Source organism: Dreissena polymorpha, chromosome 9, assembly GCF_020536995.1.
Source record: "Dreissena polymorpha isolate Duluth1 chromosome 9, UMN_Dpol_1.0, whole genome shotgun sequence".
NCBI lineage: Eukaryota > Metazoa > Mollusca > Bivalvia > Myida > Dreissenidae > Dreissena > Dreissena polymorpha.
This window is the reverse complement of record NC_068363.1, coordinates 90,415,576-90,435,084: the sequence shown is the minus strand read 5'-3', so window position 1 is coordinate 90,435,084 and position 19,509 is coordinate 90,415,576. Positions and strand designations below refer to the sequence as shown.

General features: G+C 32.0%; 1 protein-coding gene across 2 annotated transcripts; it reads left to right on the top strand.

Moving 5' to 3' along the window:
• The first annotated feature begins 1,913 nt into the window (after positions 1-1,913).
• LOC127844715 (uncharacterized) lies at positions 1,914-19,289 on the top strand. 2 transcript variants are annotated; one of them, XM_052375144.1, is made up of 5 exons: positions 1,914-2,226; positions 11,343-11,455; positions 15,391-15,477; positions 16,463-16,622; positions 18,254-19,289. In XM_052375144.1, exons 2-5 carry the CDS (start codon positions 11,346-11,348, stop codon positions 18,311-18,313), a joined length of 417 nt encoding a protein of 138 aa, XP_052231104.1. In that variant the 5' UTR covers positions 1,914-2,226; positions 11,343-11,345; the 3' UTR covers positions 18,314-19,289. The 2 variants fall into 2 exon arrangements, with proteins under 2 accessions (XP_052231104.1, XP_052231105.1); XM_052375145.1 differs by lacking the exons at positions 1,914-2,226; positions 11,343-11,455 and adding an exon at positions 11,127-11,266.
• Positions 19,290-19,509: the final 220 nt, after the last annotated feature.

Genomic DNA, 19,509 nt, shown 5'->3' with positions numbered 1-19,509 from the left:
AGGTCGGATCCCTGATTTTCGATTTGACAATCAATATTTATATATGAAACATGAATAATGCGATCATGCAGTGCACCACCCTAAATTTTTGTCAGTGAACATGACCTAAGCATTACAGAACGGTTGACTGGGTTATGAACTGTCTCAGAAATTTAGTGCTTTTTAATATGATCAAAACATTATATTATTATAAAGCATGTTTGAATGACACGAGTTTCAGTCTAGCTACCCAAACATTATAAACTTTACCTTGAATGCCAAAAGACATCTGATTAACTGACTTGACCGTGACATCGGAATCCGTCATATGAATGTGAACAAGTTTCTTATCCATACAATGTTATCATTTTAACCTTTCTCCAATATTCTTAGGTGATGCATTTATTTAAATTTATATTATATGTCAGTGTTATATTTTATTACCCATAGCCATTATTATTACCAAATAAATAATTGTATTTGAATAATACATAGCGTTTAAGTATGACTGTATTTATCGATATTCTATTGTATTCATGAATACTCCTTCGTGATTCCGACGCTGTCCGAAGCCAATTTCGCGTTTGCTCGTAAATGTTCGGATATCGTCGCGGCCAATTCACATGGATTACTGTGTTACACACAAAAAATATAAACGAGTAATTTTGTATCTCGTTCCATCTATGTTACCAGACCACATCTAGCGTTGACATTTAGGCTATTGCTATAACGAACACTGATTTTTGTATCTGTAAACTTCGTTTTTCGAAATTGTGTACGAAGTATTCGTTGATTTTAAGTGTTTATGGGCTTTTAATAGATGCAAATAAACAAAGATGATGCGTTCAAATTGATTAGCTAGAATGGTTCAAGGATCGACCACCCTTTTTTTTCGATTATATTCTAAGTGCCTACTGTGTTTATTAAAACAAGTATTTATTATCATTTTGCTTAAAGATCAATACTTGAAAAATGATTTGAATATAAAATATAAAGCATTAAATTAAAGATTTCTAACTGAACTGGCGTCATATCTATGTTTTAAAATGTTCAGGAAAACACAAAAGAATTGAACTTTATTAATCTATATCTTCTTATGCAACATATATAAAAAATATGCATCCTTTTCGGAATGAATTATTCCTCTTTTTTCGACAAGTTCATGACAAAAATTGCACATTATTATCTTCTTTATGAGCTTCCATAAATTTGTAAATATATGTTCATATCGCATCTATGATGTTATATATTTTCGTTACTTGCCTGCTATTTTTGCATTTTTGAAACATAAGCGCGACAACTTAACTTGAAAAGGGAACTATAGAAACATATCTATATCTATGACATTTGTGCAAGTATCAAAATTAACAATTAAGTGTGTGGTCGTTTGTATTGAAGACTTTTGTATGAACTTTTTGTACGTTATTTAAGGGATTGGATTTCAAAGTGTTATATCTATTGCCAATGGGTATAGAAACAGTACCCAGATCAGGGATTTCTTGCGCCTATCCGTTTCAGCTTGTAATATCGTTTGTACGTAATTTAAGGGATTGGATTTCAAAGTGTTATATATATTGCCAATGGGTATAGAAACAGTACCCAAATCAGGGATTTCTTGCGCCTATCCGTTTCAGCTTGTAATTTCGAACTGCGGCAGCGTCTCGAGAGAACGCGTTTGCATCACAGTGCCGGCGTTGGTATCTACCCACATCATGTAACCTGTGCTATGTTTTCTTTATTAATCAATTTCCAAATCTGATTTGCCTCTAAGAGGTCGACATTTGCAATCGACGACCGCAAATAAGCAAAGGGATCGAGTGGAGATTAATCTATTTTAATAACCGCAGACTGGCGTACGCTTTTTAAGCGTCAAAAGGCGCCTGGCATTCTGCAAAAGAGCTTAAAACTCTTAAAGAGGGAAGAGAAACATATACTTAAGGACAAGGATCTTTAGAATTTCATGTTTTATACAGATAAAGGTGGACATCAATTAAAGCAAAGTTTCCTTGTAGTTCTTGCATTTGGTGTGTTCGGTCATTACAAATTCGGATCATATTATTTAAATCAGACTGCTTTACCGGTATGCTAATATATTGAATTATGAGGACAGGAAAAAACAAGTAGGGTCCCACTACAAACTACGTTGATTAAATACGAAAACAATTTGATAAAACAGAGAAACCTTTGGAGTTGAACTCGAAGTCAACTGTTCTTTAGTTGGAGTTTCACGACAGGAGATTTCATAAGGTAAGATATGACACTTATCGTTTTTATTGTATCCATAGAAATAACTATTTTTGATAAAATCATATTGAACGTTGTTATATTGCAAGTTACATACTTTCGTTTCACATAAATCTTGATTTCTACATAAATTGACCAGAATTTTAATGTGGCCCAACTGTTTTATTTTAATTTGTTTCGTATCAGATGTGGAGTCATTGTGTCTATGAATCTTTGGTAAAACGGCGTACATTTTGAAATTATAAACACAATCACATACATGAAAATAAAAAATAAAAATAATTGTTTAGCGCGATTAAAGACCATCACAAATGTTATGATGATTTTTAAAACGTGTTTAAATTATATGTATACAAACGATTTTGGTTGTGGTATGACATCCACTTTTATATCCATTGTTGTGAAAACGTAATATTTCATGCGAGTGAAAATGTCTTTTTTCAACTGCCATTTTAAAATCACATGGATACAAACGATTGTGGTTGTTGTAATATATACACTTTTTTCTAACTTTGTCAACAAAAATTATTTTCATACGTGTAAAATGTCCACGGCCACTATAGAAACAAAATCATACGATTTTTTATTTCAATGTATGTTTTATAATAAAACGAATCACTGATAAATGACAAGGACAAAAATTGTGTTACCACGCACTAATATTTCGTATTTCTTACTGCATAGTATGTAATAATTTAAAGTACAAGCTTGACGTAACATGCAGTGACAACAACAAAAGTGATCGCTCCGAAACGTAATTTTACGGTAAATCTGTGTATACATGCACGTTATAATCGATTAAAATACTTTTTTAAATAATGAGCGAATATTAGATAAGTAAGGTCAATTATCTCGCAATTAGCCGCAACATGATTAGAAAACGTGTTGTGTTAAATAATTCGCAAGTTACTTTCAAACTTTTTTTCTTTCTTGCAGACATAGTCGTTTTTAAAATAAACGTTTTTATCTAAGGTTAGAAAACGATGTTTTAACGATGCACTCTTATGAAAAATAGTTTATACAATTTATAAAAACACGCATTAACTTTGTTAAATCGCAATATGTGTAAGGCATTCAAACTTATAGGTAGGTGTTTATTTCAATCAAATACGCCATATTAGGTACACGAGGACTATATATATTCACAAGAAATAAACAAAAAGAAAACAAAGCAAAATGCAAAAGTAGACACGCATGCCCACACACACACATAAACAAATCGATAACAAAGCAAATGCAAATATACACACGCACGTCACACAACACACACACACACACACACACACACACACACACGAACAAACAATAATAATGAAAACAAGCGGAGAAGCCCATTATGAGTGAGAAATAAAATTGATCGAAAAATGCATTACATAATAATATTAATCGAATACTTTCTTAAATGAACTTAAAAAGACCGCTTAATTAGCACTTTCGAAACGAGATATATAACTTACATGTATTCGGTAATTAGAACAAAGATGATGTCTGCAAAGAAGATAGCAACATATATATAAAACATAACGATACACAAAGTAAAAACATATAAACAAATCATAACTTTTATGTTCGATGTTTCTCTTTAAATGAATGTTTACAGAAACGCTGAACCTATAGTTACGATATTTAGCCATATTGAAACGAAATATAGGACTTATTCGATAATTAGAACATAGTGATGTCAGTAAATCACAATGCAAGAGAGATGTAAAACATAACGACACTCCAACTACGAGAAGATGCCAGTTTTCTTAATGTACGTGCATTTTGTGAATTCATGGGTGCATTACATGTTTGGATATTAGGTCGCAACCAATACTTTGTATCGCATAGAATATAAGTCAGTTCATAAAGAACATTCAACGATAAAATATTCTTCATCATTGTTTATATCATTTGCAGATTTGGTTATGAGAAGTCCACCGACACACTTAATGTAGATAATAAAAATGTACAAAATTACGTGCGTGTTCTCCTTTTTCACATAAAATATTTTGCATTCACGACTATATAGAGAATATTTTGTTCACTTTAAAGCATACTTTTATTTATAAACGCGCATTTTTTACTGATGTTAAATTAAAAATATAAGAATATCATATTGTATTTATGACTTTACATTACATTTACATTCGGAACACATGTTTTCTCCTTGTATGCAAACAATACGGCGATGTAGCCGTTGTTAATACTCAAATTCTAATAAAATATTTAGTTCTATAAAAATTGTAACAAGACAAAGCGATATTCTGGCAAAAAGTGTTTGCTCTTTATAATGATTAAACGTTGTTTCTAATGTGGCAGGGTTTATTGTAACGTTTTAACGTTCTTTAACGTTCAAGCTGTTTTAACCATACATTTGCGGTATGTATATCTATTGTTTTATAAATGCATGTTTTGCATTAGTAATGATATAAAACATATGCATTTACATGTTTATAACCAACATATTCCAAAATTTATAACGATGCAGGTAAGGCATGAATAAATGTATACAATATTAACCAACACAGAAATAATATTTACTTCCTTTTAAACTTAATGTAATATTTTCTTTGGTTTACTTTACGACGTGAAGGCCTGTTCCTTTTCACATCACGATTAAAACGTTTGGCGCCTACACTATGCTCCCTAAAAATCCAACGGTTAAAACAGTTTTGTTTGTAAATTTATCAACAAAACTCGCATAGTCACATATACGTGCACCTTATGTCAAGTTTATATTATACAAACTATTTAACCTTGCTCTGATGAATATTATGTTGAAATCTGCAGCCGAGTCTAAATTGTAGATAAAGATAAACATACATTTTGAATACGGATATTTGAGGACATCTGTTTATATGTGTATAGCATGGTTACAATTTGACCTTAACTGATAGCTTAGTAACTGCCTATAGGCACTACATTGTTGTTGTCTAGTTCGAAATGTAGCATGTGGATTTATTTATTTTATCTTAATCGAAAATAAGGTGTACATTTATTGCATAATTATGTGTTAAAATCCACATGTATTTATTTATATTTATATTAATATATACACATGTTTTTCAGAGTTGAGTAAATTGGATATTATTCATCAAGTACTCATAATTAAACATGCAACAAGAGTGATATGTAAACAAACGTAAACAAGAACAACAAGCTAAGCTAGCGCTGATTGCTTCCATTACATCACAACAGCGATGGCTGAGTGTGTGTCGCTGTTTATTTATACCTCCTTGACGTTGCAATTTTTTTTATTGATAACCTCGTTTTTTTCTCGTGTTTCGTACATGCAATGTGAAATGATGGGCGAAATACTGTGCGAATCTGGAAAATTGTATTGTATAATACTGGTAAGGACTCGAAAACTAAACATAACGTTCACATACGTGTTACATAACGTTCACATACGTGTTAAGCTTAAACGAGTGTTTAGCAAATCAGTTAAGGGGAAATTATGTTTCTCAAAGTATAATGCATCGCGTTTTTTGCAAACTTACAAAGCTTAGCGATGACATAAATAAACATACATATATATACAACTTTTGTGCACTGAAAATATTGTTTTGTTATGGTCGTCGTTTGCAACAATTATGTTTCACATTTCTATGTAAAAATAGTAGGTGTCTGTATTCACAGGTGCCTGTGCCTCTGAGAAATTTATATAATTATCGCAAAGTTAAATTTACTTTAATTTAAAAAGGTTACTTACATAAAATATAAAAATGTATTAAGTCTGTTTGTTAATATGATCATAAAATAACAACATAAACATTCATTTTGCTTCATATCACGTACAACCTATATGAACAACTGACATAAGTATGAAACAAATAGTTGGATATTGATCCAAATGAAAACTACATATATTCCTAATTCTATGTAATTGTATGTAAATTATTCCGGTACATTGTTTTGGTTATTAAAGATACATAATTTAGCACGCCTGTCATTCGGATATTTTGTTAACGTATGGCACTTCGATAACAGAAAACAGCAAAAACCACGTGCGAGAGGTGAGTTATTTAGATTTTTGCATTTATATTCTGTTAAATCGGTTTTCAAACACGGACCCTTGTTTGACCGATTAATGGTAAAGCATTTTGTATTGCAATGAAATAAATTTAAACAGTAACCACTTTATTACAATATTTCACTCTAGTTTTATATTGTTGAAATCTGCATTGATTTTGCAGATTTTGCTGTTTTCAAATGGAATTTTCTCATTATCTGGCAAAAATCTACCATTCTGCAAGAAATTTCTTTCTTCTAAATACAAAAGGATTTACCATTTATCAACTCCACCATGTAACGTGTCACAAAAACCAATACTTAGAATATCACTTAACAAAAACTGAGGATCTTTCCGTACGTGCGTGGCTTTTATTTTTCTTTGTTAACGAAGTGCCATCGGTTATCGAAGTATCCGCATTATCAGAGTGATTTTGTAGACAACGTTCAAATAAATATCTGAAATCGCCGTTTATATCCTTTACTATAAAACTTTTCGTGAAGATGCGTCCCTTCATTGCTGTAAGAAGTATTGTTATATGTATTTACAAGGGTGCAAATATATGTCGAATTACTTAGCAAATCGAAATTGACATAAAGTTCCATGGACCAAACCAATTAATGAACCGCACACCTAAGAAAACTATTGGAGATGACTAAAACCACAAAAAAACTATTGGAGGCTCATAATTCATTTGCAACGCAGTTTTCAATTGACTATTACATAACAAACCATAATTTTATATTTCCGTCGCTACTAATGTGAAGAGTACGAGTAAAGTGTGCCGGAAGAGTCTCTTCAAACTAATGCGAGAGGTCTTCGTGGTTGATGTTCATATCATACATACAATGTATTAAGACCTACGCATAGCAGTGCACTATTTTGTCCATTCTAAAATCGCCGTCGAAACAATTTCATTCAAAAGATTTTCAATGACAAATGAAACAAAACAGTCTTGTCTTGAGTTGAAATTATATAAGCATTCTACGATAGGTTTAGCAAGGCCTTTTGTTAATATTCTATCCTTAATAAAAATACAGGCATAACTAGACCATAAATTAAACTTTAACTTCAGTATGTGTAAAAGGTGCTAACATCGCGTTACAAGTTTATCATTCAAGAGTGGTTAGGCATGTAAAATATCACGGGTTCAACTACATCTAAGTCCGCGAGGTATATTTGTTTAGCACAAAATATGTGTATTCTTGCTGACTAAGAAGCTATTTCCGTCATGTATTTTTGTTAATTAATGTAAAATTTAAATATAGCAATTTAAATTTTTTGTTTTGTAAACGTTTTCCGTTATTTTGTTTATATATAAAAAAAGGTTTGAATCATGCATTGTATTTTTTACCTTAATTGAAGAATTGTCAACGGTAATCAACGGATATTTATTTATTAGAGCCAGGTTAAATTTCACACGACGTATAAGAACGCTTGTTGTTGGCATAGTACGTCCTTAATTATGTCAATCAGCGCTGAAGGCACCGATTAGAAAAAACGGAAGTTGTTCGCTATTGCATAATCATAGACGCAACTCCTTTTCAAAATAAGGCTTTAGCTTTTGTATTGCAAATTTGAAATAAACACAACCCATTGAAATGTATATAGAGTGTTTCTTAGCTCACAGGTCGAGGTATATGTGCACTGATTATCATCTTATTTATGTTATAAAGATACTTTAGACATAATAACAACAGCATGTCCTTTTTTAGAAATGCTGAAAGCATAGAAAATATGATTAAAATGGTATGATGAGAACCAGTTAATATAAAATAAAATTTGCATGCACCATCATATTATATGCACAGTGTTTGAATATCAAATACCTATCGCACTAAGAATATAATGTCATGACGGAAATTCCCTTTCAAAACGTTTTTCGACACCACATACAAATTAAAAATGTACAATAAGATCTTAAATGACCTTTACATAATGTCATTAGACACGAATAAATACATTCGAATATTTCATAGACTTATTCGAGAAAAATCCCCTGAACTTTGGCAACATCACTGTGTCTGTGCACAGCGTAAAGGATGTAACACTGGTCAGTGTAAGAATTTCCGGACTACACTCTGCATGTTCAAATGACACATAGACACAAATTGTGGCCCAGTTACAATTACGCGTTTAATTCCATCTCGCAGAATTTCAGGGTCTGTAAACGGTCACTATATCGCGAGGGGAAAACATAATTGATTATCGACAAAAACAGTTTTTCTTTAAAGATGAGAGACCTTACACTACCGAAATAGTTTAGGGCCATGATGAGGGAAATCGTTTCATTATCTAACCGCAAATATTTGCCGCACTCGGTCAGCAGGTCTGGATATCGTTCCTGAACGCCTGAAACGGGAACCCTGATTTGCTAGTTTGCTATATTTGCTATTTTGAATTCAATTCTATGTCGAAATGCATTGTCTTTAAATGTGCCATTTACAATACGAAATGAGATTTTTAAAGACCTGCGTCATGCTAAAATGGTCTTATGCCATATGCGCCCATCACAGACAGGGCTTGAGCTACTCTGGCCGGAACGCCATAAGACCCATTTTCGCATGACGCGGATATGAAAGTGTGATTTAAATGTGTCGAAAGAAGACGCAGCAAATAATGGACTATTTTAATAATTTTAAACATTCTCTTCCGCGACACGTATAACTTAAAAATTGTTTAATGGTGTTTTCTATATACGCTACGTTCAAAAATATTCCATTTATTTTTATAACACGACATTCACATTATGTGTCAATATGTACATGAATGTTGTGGAAGAACTAAAACCTCTGACATAAATGGCGAACTTTTTCTCGGCGCGGATGCGGCAGCTATCAGGTTGGGGGTCTCTAGTAAATCTGGTTTGCAAAACGTGCAAGCGAACAACTTAAAGGCGTCTGGCTCTATAAACCGATTCATTCCGTATTGTCGCTTTGGAACGCAACTTTTCCAGAACCAATTTTCCGGCGTAGAGTACCGATCAAAGAAAAGATATTAAAGCCTAAACTAAATAATGGTAACACTTCACATTTAAATATTAAGAAATAACATAAATACAAACAAATATTAATCAATTGTGCTGTTATAATTAACTGAATACAACTTTCTGTAATATTTAATAATTTGCTACCAAGTGTGTACATATCTTTACATTTGATTTTAAATTTAAGTATGTGATAGAAAAAGATATGCTTAACGATAGAGAATGCTGATATATTTACAAATTGCTTATTTACCTTTGTAAAAAAGTAGTACATGATTTTGAGCATACACCATTTTGTTCTCTTATCATTTGCATCATGCCAGACGTCGGGTTTTGTGTTGATGATTGAACAACCTACGTACTTGTTTTATAAATAAAATCACAGCGAGAAAGGAACGTAATCTGGACTTCTCGGAAACAGTTTTTTACATACATATAAATACACCTAGAAATCTGTCAATTTAATATCGTTTAGGATAACACTGACATGTTTAAAGAATAAATTTGTTGAGAATATATAATATTTGATATTACATATCGCACTGAGGAACATAGAGTGGCGTTAAATAGTTGGTGTTATTGATTATAAGGTAATGTGCATTTAAATTGATTTGATCTCGCAGCCTTTAAATTTTCTTATAAATACAATACGTGTATAAAATTAAATGAGTCTGCAGTTGTTGTGTGTTAATCAAATAAAATACTATATGTGCAAGAGAAACTTTAAAAAACATTGAGATAGATATTAAATAAATTATATTAACATTAATATTTAATATTCACAGTTATTCGTTATACGTCGTACTAATATATTTAACACACACGAAAAGACGTTAAATTTACATGTTTATACAACATCGCATCTCATTCATACATGTATGCACTCCTAAGTATCCAGATTATATCCACTATATTTTGACACAAATAATTAGTTCATACGAACGAACGTTTGAAACATATGAGCTGAACAAATATTTTTTCGATTCTTCCAGATACTAAAATATTCATTTTAAGTTTAACCATTTGATCATGTGTATGAGTGACTGATAAAACAGCAGCATTTAACAGCATATTAATCAAACAAAATGTTATTATGTTTGAAAATAAACAATATAACACGTATAATTATGTGGTACAAAAACGGTTAATAGTGTGATTGAATTGGCAAATTGGCTAGTGTTATTGATTGTGATTGTCTTTATAAAATAAAGAAACGTATTTGTTTCTATATATTGTGAATCGTGGAGTACAACCACTTATCAAGTGGTGAATTAACATATTTAATGGCCGATTTCGTAAGCGCGTTTTGACAATACAGTAACAAAACTATACACATATATATTCGCGAGAATACGCATCGCCTTTTAAACACAACAACCCATTTTAGCAACATACTGCTAGGAAAAAAGATTATCTGAAAAAATACCGTCGTAAATTCATATCGAACCTTGCCAGAAGTGACGATGGTAGGAGAGAATATTATAATAATAACTTGAATATTAAGCTTGATATTAAAGTGTCTTGTTCAAAATATACATGCGATTTTAGAATTTCTGTTGTTGCTCGGGCGAGTTCTGAGTAATAACCTTACGCTGATGCTATTGAAGCTTTTAGTGAAATTATGATTTTGTTTTCACTTCGGGCCAACCCCTTGAACATGGAGCATTCATAGTATCCCATCAGAGGCAATTTGGTCTGATCATTATTAACGTCTAAGGGCATTTCTCTTAAAGAAAGTAAAAAAGCCCCAACAACATTGTGTTAATAATCTAATTTACACTCACACGCGGGGACGTCATTTGTGACGAGAAAATTGAATTTGATCCAACGAAACCAGCGTTTGCATAGATTGTCTCCTCATTACAAACAGTCTAAACCAATAGAGGGCGACTTAAAAGCTTAGCAGTTTAAAACTTGTACCAAGGCTTCAGTGACAAATTCTGTTAACGGTGAAACTGACGCGTTGCCAATATTAAAATGTACACATTCATTTATGTGACAATATTGCTGTTTTACTTAATGGTTGCGAGTAGAGGGTATGGTTACGGCTCCCATTGCAGGTAAGGGTGATTATATATTTTTTTATTTATCAATTAATTTTCGTTAATGTTTGTTTTGTGTTGTGGTTCTTTACAGGAGATGGGGAGAACTGGAACGTGGGAGCAGGTTGTTATACTGTTTCCCTTACTGTTGCTGCTTCTGCAAGTATATACGCCGTGTTATGCAAAGCCAAAACGAAGGTTTTGTGAGTAAGTTCGGAACACAATGATAACCATTTTGTTTAAAATGTGTGTTCTTTTTCATATTTTACATTTCTAAATGTGTTTCTTTTAAGATGTAAATAGACGTGTGTATGCATTTGTTTATACAAACATCAAGTTATTGCATAAAAACATTTGCATTACTCATATATATTCAAATATCGTGATTTAATTAGTTGTATAGGTATGCCTTTTGTGCTATGACTAGAAATGTGATAAGTATTGTAAGATATATTTCTCTGTAATTTCCAGTTAATATGTTTCTTATTTTTATTGTTTAACTTTTCATAAATCGATTTTATATAAAATAAATCGATTATTATAGTTAATCCGTGGTTTCATAGTTTTTTTCTCATTCCTTCCTGGATATTATGCTTTAGAAAATAAGAAAGAGACAAACTTTACATAACCTCCAGCAAAATAATTAAATGTTATTTACATCATATTAACGTCATATTTCACTCGGTTAAATTGCATATTTAATAAAACAGAATAATATTGATGCAAATAAAAATTAAAGAAATTAAAATGTGTACTGAAAATACGTTTTTACATTTTTATACATATAGCAAAAAAAAAAAGTTTTACAGACTGTGTGATGCGTTTATAAATCGGTTCGTAATACCGTTAACATTTAATATTTTGTCTTATTAACGCATCAAATATCAAAGATTGTACAGATTGGTAGAACAGAGGAATACGGCATAGATAGTCATATAGAAAACAACATCGTTTTAGTGTTAAAGTCGAATTTTTTGTGATAATCAGCAAACCACGGGGTGTGAGTTTGCAATTGTTTGCTTTATAATCCAAATCGCCAAGCAAAGGGACTTTCCACAAATTTTTAAAGTTCAACGATTTGAGAGCGAATAATATATGTAACATTTACTAAAAGACAAAATAATTATAATGACGTCGAAAACTAATATTTTTAATATGTTTAATTTTAAAAATATGTGTATTCATGTAAAGCGTAAAAATAAGATGCCGGTTCAAATGCCTGTACGGAACAGTGGAAATGGCTTAGATTTTGCTCTCAAAGGTCCCGGGTCTGAATCCCGTTGATTTGTTTTTAAAGATTGCTACAAATGTTTAGTCAGTGTTAGTAAAACTATTTAGTTACTGTGTCGAACAATAACGAAAGTAGTTGAACGAATCCCTCCGTTTCATTAGCTAAATTAATGTAAGGAAAAATTGAAACTCGTTCTGATTTCTTTTTATATAATTCTCTCAAAATGATTCTGTAATATTGATGACATTTCAAAATAACAAACAAATGTCTTTAGAATGTATGTATTGTTTCTGTAAATTATGTACGAAGGATATTTATTAAAATTATAAGTGTATTGCGTACAATTATAAAGTCAATATATACGTTACTGTTAAAGATGCTAAATAAAAAAAAATCACTATAAACGTTTTGAGTGAACCAAAAGTGATTAACACTTTAGAAACTGCGTCGGTATGTCCATAGAAATCATCGTCCACCCAACTTTTACAGAGCAAGATTTGTGTTGTTAGAATTTACAAAGACAAATAACTTTCAAGCACTTTCGTATAAATCATTTTGGCTAATGGACTTGTATTGTTTATACGTTGCCAATCATAGTCGTCACACGCGGCTAATACATTTCTATCGCTCTTGGTCTGAATTGAAAGGTTGATTGATATGCTATTTTGCAAGCAAATTGTATTCAAAGCATGCAGTGGTCCATGCAAATATCTTTGCTGTAGATTTAACCATCCCACTTAGTATAATCGGATCAAATTTAAAACATCATTGTTTGATGATGATTTCATATCGATACTGACTTTTCTAAGTATCAATGGGATTCGAGCATTCGCAAAATTTTGATTTTGATATGCTTTGGGGAATCGCTTGCTTTCGGACAAAATGGTTAGCATTAAAGATAATTGTACTTTCTCCAATTACTGAGTAAGCAAAATCTACTTTCAACGCCCATGTCTTGAGTTTGCAAGTAACAGTTTGGCTTCACATCGTTCCATGACCATGCATCTTCATCAGCTTCTAAACGAGTTCAAACGCCAGACTGGTTTACCGCTTAATGGTACAAAATGTAATATAAAATCGTTTAACAATTAAATAATAGTATAATAGCATTTCATCTCTTACTGATAAGTAAAAATGAAGAAACAGACACGTTTTAAATTTCACCTGGCTAATTTCGTTTCGTTGTTAAATGTCTGTACACCAATAATCCCTACTAATGAAAATTGACATCATCAGACGGCTTACTGACAATTTTAGTATTACTTTACGAAAACCTTTGCGCTAATGCCCTTAAGTTTGTTTTCGTTGTCGATTTGTGAACACTTCACTGGATTGTTCATGCTTTCGCGCTTTAAATGTGTTGCCGAGATTGCATGAGCTCGTTTATTAACATTCGTGTTTGAAATATCTTAGCACTGGAAATCAAACTTTTCGTTCGAATCTGACCATTAAGAAAATAGAACATATAGTTCTAGACAGTTTTCGAATTGTTAACGCGGTTAGTTAGGTGTTGTTTCAGCGATGCTGATTAAATTAAATCAATTGACTGCATTTCCCGTATGGGATAGAAATTTCCGGATTGCGCTTGGCAATGGTCGCCGATTTCATTATTGTCTTTTCATAATTTTAAACAAGTGTCCAGGCAGTAACAAGAATAAGTACACAGGTTAAGCTAAGGGCATTTGTGGTTTTCATGTTAAACACACTCGCCAATAACAAAAATGAGCATTATAGGCGAATGAATTTTTTATTTAAATTTAACATTGAGATAAAAAAATATTGGTGCAAAATATGTTGAAAAAAAGTATTATAGCAAGAGAGTCGTGCCATTTCCTAAATTTCACTTAAGAGTTTGATTTTGGTTTAGATGTATTTTTGCAATCAATGCCATAGTATGATGTATGGGCTGTATGAGACAACACATAATGTTTATTAAGACCACGAGATGTGTTTATATTCGCTGGTTTTAAATGAACGTCGCTTTATTTATATTGAAATACATATACGCTCCGCTCATATACAACGATAAAAAACAACTGTGTCTATGCTTAGTTATTAAATTATGATATAAAACAAATTTTCATATCTTCATTATGGAACATATAGCACATGTATCAACACAGACGGAAAGAAGTATTTAGGTACTCTGAGAAATGTGAACGATTCCTTTTCGTGAACATGCATTGGGTGTAAACCACAACAATTAGATAACATTCTGATATGCTGCTTGAACCTTTGTAAACCTTTTGATAACCAATTAACGATATCACATAAATTGTGGCCGCCCGAGAGCATGCAGAATTTTCCAGGTGCTTTTGGTACCCGTGAATCCGTGCATGCTTTCTTAACAAGAAGCCTCATTGTGTGATTCGTTTTCAAGCATACCAGTTAACCGTATTTTTACTTCTTTTTATCAAACCGAATACAATATTTTCTGTATTATTTATGGTGTATCTTGTTAAAAAAAATGAATATGTGCACAAGCGATATACTTCAATGATTAATCGCGGGCATTTTTAATAATAATGTTACCCAATTAAAAATACTGGGGGGGGGGGGTGTTGTTGTTTTGTTTGTTTCTTTATTGTGCTTTAAGTTTTTGTATAAATTTATATATAATGTTTGCAAAATAATCTTAAGGTTTAAAAGCAAGATTGTATGACTACTAAACGACCAATTTAATGACTTATCATTAATATGATTGTATATACTTATGGTATAAAACTAAAGCATATAGCATGTAATCTGTAGAAACCATTACTGTAAAATATTAATGTTCTGACTGAGTTTGAATTTTAAAAGTCAAAGTTTTTAACTACTTTTTCTTCATATGTCTAGACAATTTAATATTGACATTTTTCAAACCTTATAAATATTGTACGCACTTTTAACGCCTGTAATTTTTTTTCAGGAGATACCCGTTTGCTCCACCTTGCCTTGGGGTTGCGGCGAAGAGAAGTCCATCAAAATCGGACATTTACGCAAATTTAATTAATAAGTAAGAAATTCCTATATATATGTATATACTGGAATTTTACAGTGTTTTTTTATATTCCAAATATTTTTGTTTATTTTATTATAATTGCGTTGAGAGTCAAATGTAACCCATGTTATGTTCATTCAGTTTTCAAATTAAAAATGCAAGGTCAGTGTTATGTACACCAGAGTTCGTTTAGCGAGACTAAGAAAACGAAAACACAAATCTTAGCTTTTGGTCCGTATACCTGCCGAGCGAATAAACTTAGACACTAACGGGTACCGGCTAGTCTGTTAATGCTTTCATTTTCGAAACACGCGTGGTTCTTTTTTTGTAAAGAAAAATTCTTTATTCTCAGATATCATCGAATGACGCCACATAAAATAACACAAATTGTTATCAGCGTTTCAACTTTGTCCCGGTAAACCTTACATTAAGTGGTATTCGCGACAGTTCAAACCCAATGATTGGAAAACTGGAATTGGTTTATTTCTTACAACTGTTATGGTATTAACCTGTATGTAAGCCTCGCATTGTGAAAAGGGGGTTAATACATGTGCATAAAGTGTTGTCCCAGATTAGCCTGTGTACTCCGCATAGGCGAATCAGGGACAACGCTTTCCACTTTATGATGTTTTCGATTTCAAGAAAGTCTCTTCTTAGCAAAATCAATTTAAGGCGGAACATGTCGTCCCTGATTAGCCTGTGCGGACTGCACAGGCTAATCTGGGAAGACACTTAACGCACATGCATTTCACAGACCGCGGCTCATATTTATTTATTTTTGGTCAGATCAATGAGCTAGACTTAAGGACTTAAGTCCGTTTTAACTAAGTATTAGTGAAGTACGAATTGTTTTTATTGCCTCGAACGAAAGGGAAATGTAATATAATTAAGATAAATAATTTTCATATATGTGTGTGTTATCAATAGTTGACACAGTTGCAGTACATCCTTTCTTTCTATGAAAGAATACCAGCAAAACAAAATGCCGTGTCATTTTCAGAGTACTGGAAGAGGCTTTAAAAGGTCGGTTGAACAAAGACAGCATTGACCCGCGCGATGCCTCTGTCGGTCCCGTATATGAGAAAAAGAGTTCCTCTCTAGATAGACTGGCTTCACTTCTTGGGGCCAGCGAAAGGGACTCACAGACAGCAAGATACACAGTAAGTTACGGTTAAATATGCTGACATTCCCATAAACACTCAACATAAATGAGTATTTCGTAAAATACATTTACGAGCGATCGCGAGATTGGCTTGGGGCAGCTCATGAGAACTACGTCGTTCTTCCGTAATTGTTCAGATATCGTCGCGGGAAATTCACATGCAATATATTATGGCACAACAAATAAAACGAGCATTTTGTATCTCGTTAAATTTATGTTATCATACCACATCTACATTAGCGTTGATATGTTGGCTATTGCTATAATGAACACTGCTTTATAATGGGTTAGCTTCATTTTACGAAATAGTTTACGAAATATTCGTCGATTTTGAGTATTAATGTGGTTTTGAAGACCTTATTGAACAACGTCTTACCTGTCAATTAATCATGTTTTTGTCGATTTATATCGGTCCAAAATAATGCAATTAATCACATTCGGAAAAAAATACTCAAAGCGGCCTGTGCAGTGGTTGGGTGCGTTGTGCTGATGTGTCTACAGTTCAAAACCTAAGATGTAGAATAAAGCATGTTTACATTATGTGTTTAACTAAACGTATTGCCAACATACTTGGTAACATATAAATAATGTTTGAATTAAGAAATTTTGACTGTCCATAAAGCAAGAAACTATAAAACACTGAGACAATGCGTTACATCATCGCTTAAATCATCGCTTCATAACACGACTTTTTATGTTCACTAAAAAATCAGAAATTTAAGACTTAATGTTATTTAGTTTCTATTATGATTAGTCTTTATTAAATAAAAAAACGTTTTCCAAATTGCATAATAAAGCGATCAAGCTCGGTAAAAATAGCTCCAAAAAAGTGAGCTGAGCATGCTCAGTAAATGTAACTGCACACAAAATAATAAATAGTTGTTGTATAAGTATAACTGTATGACGTTATATTCAATTGTTTTCGTTGAAAGTAAATTTTACTGCAACTATTATTACATTTTGCATAGTTAAAAATTATGAAAACAATTGTCACTTGCGAAAAATTGTTTTGACTTAATATTCAAGTTTATCCAGTTCGTGTAATGTGCATGTTTCGAGTGTCATACTGTAATTGTAATGAATCCGAAGCCGGTCTGATAGTATAACAGTAATGAATCACAATTCTTATGCTAAATACTTTATGCCTATATAAACAAATATGAATATTAAAAAGTATATTATTTTATCAACATATAGTAACTATTTCAAATACAAATAATTAATATTCATTCATTTAATCCATTTTTGCCTAGCGTCTGGAAAAAAGGCCTTTGTAAACAGCGTAGACCCAGATGAGACGCCGCATGATGCGGCGTCTCATCTGGGTCTGCGCTGTTTGCTTAAAGGAATTTCTGTAAGAAATATGTTTAATATAGAAATAAATATACTATATATCTCTAATTTGGAAATAAATTGATCCAATTAATAATATGGGAGAGTTCACTAGGCATAAATGGGTTAAACAGCGTATACGTCATCATGATATTGATGAGAAATTAATACCGTCGTCTCTTCATATTTTAAACACATGTTATTATATAATTTGTAGTTTATATATGTAGTGAACAAACCAGAGGATACCATCAAGGATCTTTTTCATTGTTGTAACTCAATTAATGGTTATTTCAGGACACGCGCGATGATTGGAGCGACCAACTCGAAGACTTTGAAAGCGACGATGGTCTTTAACCCGTGTGTTGCTGTATACATGCATTGCAACAAAAGTAATTCCTTACAAGTTCTATTTATTGACAGCGGGATCGACATGATGTAATTATCTGGAAATGCCAACAAGAAAATAATATCTGCACTGATTATGTAAATATTTATCAATGTGCCGTTCCTTTAAAGTGAATCTGACATTCCTCAGATTCGACACGTGGTGAAATAATTACCTACAATGAAACGCCCTCGTGTAACGAAACTTTTAGGTTTGTTGATTTATTTGACAATATGTTTTGTCATAAACATAAGTGAACGAGACTTTGAATATGACTAGGTTTATTTGTAATTGGCATAAGGCCTAACAATCTGTAATTTTATTGGTCTTCTTCGGGAGTATTGGTATCAAGGACGATTATTTCTTATTCTGACTCAATTCATTAAGGAATATTAAAAAATTAATGACACAATTAAATTATTATTTTGGAGAATGATCAAACTATTCGTTAATGGGTAAGGCTAAATCTGATTAACAACGAAATAGAAATGTTACTTAAACCAACACCTGAAAGATGAGGGAATTATATCATGATGTTTCTATCATTTTTCTGTTAAAGCGCTTCCTATCAATTTTTTTTTTAAACTACTGATTGCATTTCTCAATGTGTATTTATTTATTAAATGTATATTAACAAATTCATTGTATCTGTAAAAATATTGTATTTAATTGTTTGCAACATTTGTATACTTAGGACTTATTTCGTTTTCTATCTACTTTATACATGTAACATTTTTTCTATAAGGAATTATATTATGATCCAAGAGTCTCTGTCCGTCTTATTAGTGTTATTTATGTTAAATCTTATTGTCAAGAAATAAAATCATTATCAATTATCAATTAAATTTAAAAATTAAAATATCATTATTTTATAGAAGAAAATCCTGAAGCCTACTAATAAACAAATATTTGATGTTAGTTTTACAATAAATCAATAAACTAGAATTAATAGTTTGTGTTGTACCTTTAATGTCATTGTCTCGATGCCAACATGATCGATAATTGAGCCGTGCTCTGTGAAAAGCGGGTTCAATGCGTGTGCGTAAAGTGTCGTCCCAGAATAGCCTGTGCAGTCTGATTAATTGCGGACTAAACAACTGACCACATGACCGTGAGAGTGCGGAAAAGTATGTGTGCACAAGTTTAAAAAACATATTGCTGAAGC

What these genes read in the sequence shown, in the direction of transcription:
- LOC127844715 (XM_052375144.1), top strand. Translation starts at nt 11,346, where the DNA reads ATGGGGAGAACTGGAACGTGGGAGCAGGTTGTTATACTGTTTCCCTTA. An exon ending in TACGCAAATTTAATTAATAA is followed by an intron (nt 15,478 to 16,462) that starts GTAAGAAATTCC and finishes TGTCATTTTCAG; the next exon opens with AGTACTGGAAGAGGCTTTAA. An exon ending in CACAGACAGCAAGATACACA is followed by an intron (nt 16,623 to 18,253) that starts GTAAGTTACGGT and finishes TGGTTATTTCAG; the next exon opens with GACACGCGCGATGATTGGAG.